General features: G+C 44.6%; 1 protein-coding gene across 1 annotated transcript in view; it reads left to right on the forward strand.

Moving 5' to 3' along the window:
* LOC121539448 (phospholipase DDHD1) overlaps window positions 1–8784 on the forward strand; it is a 28859-nt gene extending 20075 nt beyond the window's left edge. Inside the window, exons 5-14 of the mRNA XM_041847949.2 lie at window positions 4545–4654; window positions 5187–5293; window positions 5413–5675; window positions 5857–5932; window positions 6062–6211; window positions 6545–6609; window positions 6708–6880; window positions 7447–7656; window positions 7962–8139; window positions 8266–8784. Of these exons, the coding sequence (XP_041703883.2) occupies window positions 4545–4654; window positions 5187–5293; window positions 5413–5675; window positions 5857–5932; window positions 6062–6211; window positions 6545–6609; window positions 6708–6880; window positions 7447–7656; window positions 7962–8139; window positions 8266–8641 (1708 nt within the window). The 3' untranslated portion in view covers window positions 8642–8784. The remainder of the gene's footprint in view (window positions 1–4544; window positions 4655–5186; window positions 5294–5412; window positions 5676–5856; window positions 5933–6061; window positions 6212–6544; window positions 6610–6707; window positions 6881–7446; window positions 7657–7961; window positions 8140–8265) is intronic.
* Window positions 8785–9382: the final 598 nt, after the last annotated feature.

Below are 9382 nucleotides of genomic sequence, written 5' to 3' on the forward strand. Positions count from 1 at the left end.
CATGCGTTTTTCTGTATTTTTTTGTTGTTATTCTGTCTCTCACTGTTCAAGTAAACCTACCATTAAAATTATAGACTGATCATGTCTTTGTCAGTGGGCAAACGTACAAAATCAGCAGGGGAACAAATACTTTTTTCCCTCACTGTATGTATACAGGTAAGAGTCTAGCTTCATTTTCAGATATTAGACGTGAGACATTTCTAATTTTGTCAAAGTTGTTTTCATTGCAAGTTAAAGCGTACTGTTAGCTAGCTAGCTAACGATAGCTGGCTGGCTCGCTAGCTAACGTTACATGTATGATCTGTGTAGTAATAATACAATTTATTATTCGTATCTCAGAAGGCCATTTGCATTGCTAGTTATAGCCTAATGTTAGCTAGCTAGCTAACATTGAACCTAGTTGTTTCACTTTAGCTACCTGCAGATTTATGCATGGTAGTATTGCCGAGTTGAAAACAACTGGGAACTCTGAAAAGTTCGAAGTCAAATCATCACGTCAGTGATCTTCATGTCGGAAAGTAGGAGCTCTAGAAAGAGGCCTGAGTTCTTGCGTTCGAATTCCGAGTTGCATGACCGTTCAAATCTATTTTTCCCAGTCTGAGCTCGTTTTTTTCGAGTTCCCAATTGTTTTGAATTCGGCATTATTTGGGATTATGGTTAATTTTTTAGCTAGCTCGCTAGCTAGCTACATGTCTAAACAAAAGTCTCCACTATGCAAGTAACCATTTCACTGTACCGTTTACACCTTCTGTATCCTGTGCATGTGACAAATAAACTTTGATTTTATTTGATATAGTGTGTGTTTACCAGAGACAGTAATGTGGAGAACAACATGACCTGCACCAAAGTCAGATTAGGACATAGGCCAAGGTCTAGATAAAGTGTATTTTTACTACTACTTTTTGCTACTACTTTCACTCTTAGTCTTGAAATCTTTGGTTGTTTACTACACTACCTTATTCACTCTGTTAAGCACATGGCCTCATGTGAATCCTTAAAGGGATGGGTGGGGCTAAGGCTTAAGAATGTGTGAACAATGCTGAATGTGTGTAGACAAAGAAGAGCTCTCCAGTAGGTGTACCAAAACATTCACGGGCCATTTTCTCAAAAGTGGGGTTACAAGTTTAGCAACTTTCAAAGCAGAATTACTTCCCCATTGTTCCTCAACTGCTAGCTCTGAGTCTCTACTTTTATCCAATGTGTAAAAAAAATAATAATAATCAAATAAGACCGCATCCAGGTGGTGGGTCACATTTGTCTTCTCCCTTCTCCATCTCTATCTTTGATTTCTCTCTCGCCTTCTACCACCTACTCTCTCTTTCCACCTCTCTCTCCACCTTCCCTATCTCTACCTTCCCTCTCTATCTTTTGTGTTCTCCCTCGTTCGCGTTCTGCTTTCTTAAAAGGCTGACCTTACACTTTCAATAGGAGATAATTTACTTGATTACTGTGAGGAGACCAGATGATCTCTTTAGCGGTGACTGGGAATGACAGGGCACGAGACACACATACACACACTTTTTGGTATTAGACCCTGCTTGTACAAGACTCACAACAGTTAATCATTCATTTCTGACATTAAATACCTGGTAATGATTTTTTGAATGGAGTGCATTTCACACTCTTATAAATGTATTTTCTATGAGTCATTTAAGTGATGCTGCATTTGGGTTGACATTTTCAAACAATACAAAAAATATGCTGCTGGCATTTATGTATTTTCTTGCACTTCAATAAATATTAATCTGTACTTACAGTCCTGTGTGATTACAACTTTTAAGGCCTATTCTAGGTACCCAAACAAAGGACAGACCTACTTATAGCTCTCTAGTTCTGTATATACAGTGCCTTTGGAAAGTATTCAGACCTTGACATTTTGTTAGGTTCCAGCCTTATTCTAAAATTGATTTAATTGTTTTTCCCCCTCATCAATCTACACACAAAACCCCATAATGACAAAGCAAAAACAGGTTTTTAGACATTTTTGCTAATTTATTCAAAATAAAAAATGGAAATTTACATAAGTATTCAGACCCTTTACTCAGTACTTTGTTGAAGCAGCGATTACAGCCTCAAGTATTCTTGGGTATGACGCTGCAAGCTTGGCACACCTGTATTTGGGGGGTTTCTCCCATTCTTCTCTGCAAATCCTCTCAAGCTCTGTCAGGTTGGATGAGGAGCGTCGCTGCACAGCTATTTTCAGGTCTCTCCAGAGATGTTTGATCGAGTTCAAGTTCGGGCTCTAGCTGGGCCACTCAAGGACATTCAGAGACTTGTCCTGAAGCCACTCCTGCGTTGTCTTGGCTGTGTGCTTAGGGTCGTTGTCCTGTTGGAAGGTGAACCTTTGCCCCAGTCTGAAGTCCTGAGCGCTCTGGAGCAGGTTTTCATCAAGGATCTCTGTACTTTCCTCCGTTCATCTTTGCCTCGATCCTGACTAGTCCCTGCCGCTGAAAAACATCCCCACAGCATGGTGCTGCCACCACCATGCTTCACCATAGGAATGGTGCCAGGTTTCCTCCAGATGTGGCGCTTGGCATTCAGGCCAAAGAGTTCAATCTTGGTTTCATCAGACCAGAGAATCTTGTTTCTCATGGTCTGAGAGTCTTTAGGTGCCTTTTGGCAAACTCCAAGCGGGCTGTCATATGCCTTTTTACTGAGGAGTGGCTTCCGTCTGGCCACTCTACCATAAAGGCCGGATTGGTGGAGTGCTGCAGAGATGGTTGTCCTTCTGGAAGGTTCTCCCATCTCCACAGAGGAACTCTGGAGCTCTATCAGAGTGACCATCGGGTTCTTGGTCTCCTTCCTGACCAAGGCCCTTCTCCCCCGATTGCTCAGTTTGGCCAGGCGACCAGCTCTATGAAGAGTCTTGGTGGTTCCAAACTTCTTCCATTTAAGAATGATGGAGGCCACTGTGTTCTTGGGGACCGTCAATGCCGCAGACATTTTTTGGTACCCTTCCCCAGATCTGTGCCTCGACACAATCCTGTCTCGGAGCTCTACGGACAATTCCTTCGACCTCACGGCTTGGTTTTTGCTCTGACATGCACTGTCAACTGTGGGACCTTTATATAGACAGGTGTGTGCCTTTCCAAATCATGTCCAATAAATTGAATTTACCACAGGTGGACTCCAAGTTGTAGAAACATCCTCAAGGATGATCAATGGAAACAGGATGCACCTGAGCTCAATTTTGAGTCTCCTAGCAAAGGGTCTGAATACTTTTTAATAAACTAGCAAAAATGTCTAAACCTATTCACTTTGTCATTATGGGGTATTGTGTGTAGATTGCTGATTTTAAACAAAAATCCATTTTAGAATAAGGCTGTAACGTAACAAAATGTGAAAAAAAGTAAAGGGGTCTGAATACTTTCCGAAGGCACTGTGGTCTAGAAGGTTCCGGAATAACACAACTGCCCAAGGCCGGCCCTATACAGTAACACAGAGTGTGCTGTCCCTCTCTCTGCCAGGGGCTTAGGGACGCTTAGCAGGTAGCTAAAGTAGACCAAGTCAGGCCAGCCCCAACTGTAAGCCTCATTCCCTACACTGCTAGGATCAGGCTATTGGCCTTCTCTCAAGCCTCAATAGGAAAGATCTGCCACGTCTAGCTATCTGTCTTCCTGTTCTCTCTCTCTTCCCTTTTTCTCTCTACCTTTCAATTGAACTCTCTCTAGAGGCTTGGCTGTGTCTCACTCTCAAGCAACACTCAAACACTTTCAATCGACATCATCGTTCCTTTCTCTCTCTCAGCCATCCACCCCACTTCTTCTGTATCTTCAATTCTCTCTTCCCCTATCTCTCCTTCCATACTTCTCCTCTCCAATAGGAAAAATGACTGCTAGTTCTGAGTGGCAGGGCATTAAGGACAGCCTCTCGGTATGATCCTCTTCATGTGTCAGAAGGGGTTTGTGTTAATACCATTAAAGCCAGTACTGCGACCCCGTTCACCAGTTAGCCACTCGAGATAAACTCTGCTTGCCAACGATAGGTGACCTAGCCTCTAAACATAAAAGCCCACCAGACAGACTGCATGATAGACTGCATTAGCACTAGGCAGCGTCACAGACCATTTCACCTTAAGGCCAAAGTATTTCCCCGGTCGCCCTGTTATGTCAACAGCAGCCACTCTAATTTTGTTTGTGTAGCTAACGTAGTAAGCTAACGTAGGCTGCTAGCAGCCATTGTGAGTGAATGGACTGCGTCAGTGAGTGATGAAATGGATGCACGTCAGTCCTCTCAAACATGCACAGTCAAAAGTGAAAGGGAGAGCAAACACAAGGCACAAAGGATTCCCTGGTGTGGACCATTTTGTAAAGCCATTCATTCACCCAGCAGTAATGTCGTACCAGTAACAACCTACTGCGAGGATGATTGCTCGCGATGAAATGTGTTGATATGTTTGTATCTGTTAGTGTATTTTTTTAAATTTCACAAAGCATTAGGAAATGTATTAAACGCTAGCTAGAGAATGACAATTTTTAAGACCGACACTCAAGAGACAATCCTTATGCACATAGCAATTATGTTGTGTGTGTGTGTGTGTCCAGGCTAAGGGAGGCAGTAAGGAAGATGGAGGAGAAGCACTTTTCAGAGCACACAGAGGAGCACGTGGAGTTCCTGCCTGTAGAGTGGCGCTCCAAACTGGCACTGGATGGGGGTAAGGTTAAGGCTTGTGTGTGTATTGTGTGTCTGTTCTGAGTTGTATGTTTGTGTGTGTGTGTGGTCTTGTTCTATCCTCGTGGGGACTTAACACAAGGATAGTAAAACAAGGAAAATTCTCCCTTGTGGGGACTTTAGGTCCCCACGAGGACAAAGGCTATTTTAAACTTAGGGGTTAGGGTTAGAATTAGGGTAGTTAGGTTTGGGTTAGGGAAAATAGGATTTTCAATAGAAATCAATTTTAGGTCTCCACAAGGATAGAAAAACAAGTGTGTGTGTGTGTGTTCCATGTGCTGTCCTCTACACTACTGCTGTGCTGTCTCCTACTCCCTCTAATTTCCTAATATGTCTGTGATGCACATAGTATTCTATAGCTTTACTGTTTTAGCCAAGTGAATAGAAGGTGATTTATTAATCTGAATTTAATAGATTCATAAAAATATAGAGGCTAAACAAAGGCTTTCCCATAAAGAAATACTTAAATATATCTTGATGGTATTGATGGTTGAATCGTGTGTGTCTTCCTGCAGATACAGTGGACTCCATCACCCCAGACAAGGTGCGAGGACTGAGAGACCTGCTCAACAGCAGTGCCATGGACATCATGTACTACACCAGCCCCTTGTACAGGGATGAGGTGAGACCGAAACACACACACACACACACAGTGGGTTTAAGCCCTCAAATCTCACTTGACGTCTGTATTGGCCCTGGTTAATTGACAACACCCTCCTCTCACCTTCTCTTTATCTCCAGATCACCAAGGGCCTGACGTCGGAGCTGAACCGCCTCTACACCCTGTTCTGCTCGAGGAACCCTGAGTTTGAGGAGAAGGGGGGCAAGGTGTCCATCGTGTCTCACTCCCTGGGCTGCGTGATCACCTTTGACATCATGACAGGCTGGGACCCGGTGAGGTTCTGTCTGCAGGAGCACCAGGAGCTGGAGGAGGAGCTAGACCTGAGATGGGTCTCTTACGAGGAGAGACTCCTGCTGGAGCAGCTGCAGCTCACCAGGAACAGGTAGGCAGGGTGGTGGGTCATGGGAGGAATGGGATGGGTGTCTGTGTTACGGTTGAGAGGGCTATCTAGACTGTGTCTAGAGACAGCTAGGGTGTCTGTAGGAAGGTGTGGTGTGAGTGTTTTGTTAATGGTCTGAATACTACAGTAACAGTATTACTCAAATCCCCCCTCTCCTCCTCAGGTTACGAGAGCTGGAGGATCAACTTCAAGGCCTGGAAGCCTCCAAACCGCTAGCACCCCCTGCTCTTAAATTTAAGGTACAGTCTGCTAACTGCTCAAAAGAAATCACCCAGGACACAGAACTCAAGATGTTAATGGAAGAAAGTAACAAGATGACTAGCAAAGATTTGAAGGAAGTATGGTGTCTATTTCCTCATCTTCCCCAGGTGGAGAACTTCTTCTGTATGGGCTCTCCCCTGGCAGTGTTCCTGGCCCTGAGAGGGATTAGACCAGGGAACAGTGGAGAACAGGACCACATTCTGCCTCGCTCCATCTGCCAGAGGCTCTTCAACGTCTTCCACCCCACGGATCCCGTGGTGAGACACAGACAGACAAGACAGACAGGACACGACACGACACGACAGATGCCCTTCACCAGGGCTATTCTATTACAGTATTGGAGGGCTGAAACATTGGGTAGTTGTTTCTACCGGGTAGTTGATTGCATTCTAAATCAGTCCCGTGATTTAGAGTGGAAAAATGTAAAACCAGCCTCGAGGGCCAAATTTGAATAGCCCTGTCCTACCCCTCACCTCTCATTGCCTCTGAGCCTTGATCGTCTTATGGATGATTAGACCGAGGGATTTTTCCTGACCAGAGGAAAGATCGGGTGCTAGACTGACTGTGTGATTGGTTTGTCCCTCCTGCAGGCCTACAGACTGGAGCCCCTCATCCTTAAACATTACAGCAACATTGCACCTGCACAGATACACTGGTAAGAGTTCACAAAGTAAATTCATTCTCATGTTACATATAAACTTGTGAAACTACTACTTACTGTATGGACAGTGACATGTGTTTTTCTTCTCCTAGGTGTAGTGCTATAGACCCCACGCCGTACGATGAGATCCGTCCCACGTTCATCAACCCGCAGAAGGACCCGACGTCGGACACAGATAGCATCCCCAGCCCCTCCACCTCCCCTGTCCTGGCCAGGAAATACTATGGAGAGTCCATCGCCAGCATGGGCAAGGCCAGCATACTAGGTGCGTCTGTCAGTCATCTGGTTGATCCTCTTTATAGAACCTTGTTGCCTCAAATCACCATGCATGTTGCATGCACATTATAATGACATTCAATTCTTAAGTATGAGTGCCTTCGTAACCTGTGCACATGACGCAGATTCAAACTCGGGGTGGTCCAAAGCTAGAAGGGAAAGAATTAAACTTCATTGTAAGATTACCTCACTCAGCAGGTTCTCATAGATTTTACATCCAGTCATTTGTACAGCAGATATTCATAGACAGCACAACATGTCCTGAGCAGACAAAGCTGGTGGTTCCATTTAAATGTACGTCAGCATGTACCCAGTATGTTGTGATGGAGTTGACATCTATTATTGGACTCACTCTACAGTATTTCTATCACAGACCCACCTGACTGATCATTGGAGATGACACTGGTAACACTGCCATCTTGTGGAGAGCGCATGTAAAGACCGGAGCTGTAGTACTCGGTCTACTTCACTCACCTTTGTCGCAACCTGTGTCTAAAATTAAGCCTTTGCTGTTTCTCTCTTTCTATCTCTCTCTCTCTCTCTCTCTGTGTCTAGGAGCGGCCAGTATCGGTAACAGTATAGGGAAGGGAATAGGAGGGATCCTGTTCTCTCGGTTCTCCCGCTCTGCGCCCTCCGGGGTGTCCTGTGCCATCGAGGCCGGGACCCCAGAGGGGGAGGAGCCGAAGAGGACCATCGACAGCCAATCAGCTTACGGCCTGTCGTCCACCTTGTCCCAGTCCCCCTCCACCCTCATAGACCATTCAGGTTAGTTCAGCTACATTTCAACCCATTGTTTTGAGTTTTTAAAAATACAGTTTCAGGAATAATTGTATTGAAATCTATGTAATAACAAGTGCCCTTTCGTAATATCTCCCACCCCTTTCAACCCCCCCCAAAAGAGAGAAGGAATACATCATGCTAATTCACATCAATAAGAGTGCTTGACTGTTGCAAGCCACTGTCCATATTAACTGTTAAGTACCCTTTTTGAATGTGTAGTAGTTAGGCCTATGCAGTACACAGTAGTTAGTCTAAAATGTATTCTCACAGTGAGTCTCTTTGTTCTACAGTGGAAATGGAGCGCCGCATCGACTTTGAACTCCGTGAGGGCCTTGTGGAGAGCCGCTATTGGTCTGCGGTGACCTCTCATACAGCCTATTGGGTCTCACATGATATTGCGCTATTCCTACTGACGTTCATATATAAGCAAGCCAAAGTGCCAGACGCCACAGACAGTCCTGACCCAGAGTAAACGCACAGAGAGAGACTCTTATCATGTCCACACTCACACATAGCATCTTTATTACCCTCTGTTACTCCACTCTCTCTAACTATTTTTATGCTAACACACAGACCTCCTTTCGCACTGTTTAGGATGGATACACACTCACCCAAGGGTGACACATTGGATTATGGCCCCCTAAGGGGGTGCAGCCTGCCTGTCACTGTGATGACCAGTCCCATTGCATGCTCTGTGAAGCATGGGGGCAGAGTAGGATCCTCTATGTATCCTCCCAGCCAGTCCAGCCGCCAACGAGTATGTCAGAGATTCCATTGCACACTACCGAAGGGTTCTCCTCTTCCTCTTAAGATCAGTCTCTGTCTGAAACTGCTGCCCTCCCGGATGTACCAATCTCCTACTCCCCCTATGTGTAGCAGCCATGGTTCAGCCCAACCCAAAGCTCGCCTCTCCTCCACAGACTCTCCATGGAGCTGTGGGACGCACAAGCCAGCCTGGACCCCTCAGTAACCTCCCTCACCCACACTGGTCTGTATCTTCTTACCCTGAGTTAAGTTTCCATCGATAAGGACTTGGGCTGGATACTGGTACACTCAAATAATGGAAAGACTTATGAAGGAAATAAAATGTGTGTAGCTTCGTCTCAAAACGTATGTTACTGTCTGAGCAAACTCAATGCAACTTTCAAAGGGGTCTAAATGTTATTTCTATAATAGAATGTTAATATATTTCCCTAAGAAAATAATACGACAGTTTGTTTTAGAAATGTAAAGAAGGGGGAGACGAACTTGTCTGGTTTTTATTCGGATATTCCACGAGGATGCTGTACAAGTTAGTGTTCCTTCTTTTCATTACCATTTGACCATCGAGTGACTTTTACGAAGAAGTAACAATCGACAGTAGTGTGCATAATCCTCACACAAAGTTCTGCAAAAAGCCATTTTTGTAAATGTAATTTTCGTTTTTTTTATACAACAAAGTGATTAGATGACGTATAACAGCATTACCTTATGTCTTTGGTTTTAGTAACTGAGTGGTGCTGTGTGGCAAACTTTGTTTTCTTTGAGGTACATTTGATCGTCTCATCTTTGGCTCCAGAGAGTGAGTGACACCGGCTTGACTTTCACTTGATGTTCAGATGACGTTCACACAATGTTAGCAGGACATTCAAGTGACACAGACATACGTCCATGTGAAAGTCAAGCATGGTGAGTGTAATTTTGCCTATAGCCAGCCTTGACCAGTAACTTA

Source organism: Coregonus clupeaformis, chromosome 25 (assembly GCF_020615455.1).
Source record: "Coregonus clupeaformis isolate EN_2021a chromosome 25, ASM2061545v1, whole genome shotgun sequence".
Lineage (NCBI taxonomy): Eukaryota > Metazoa > Chordata > Actinopteri > Salmoniformes > Salmonidae > Coregonus > Coregonus clupeaformis.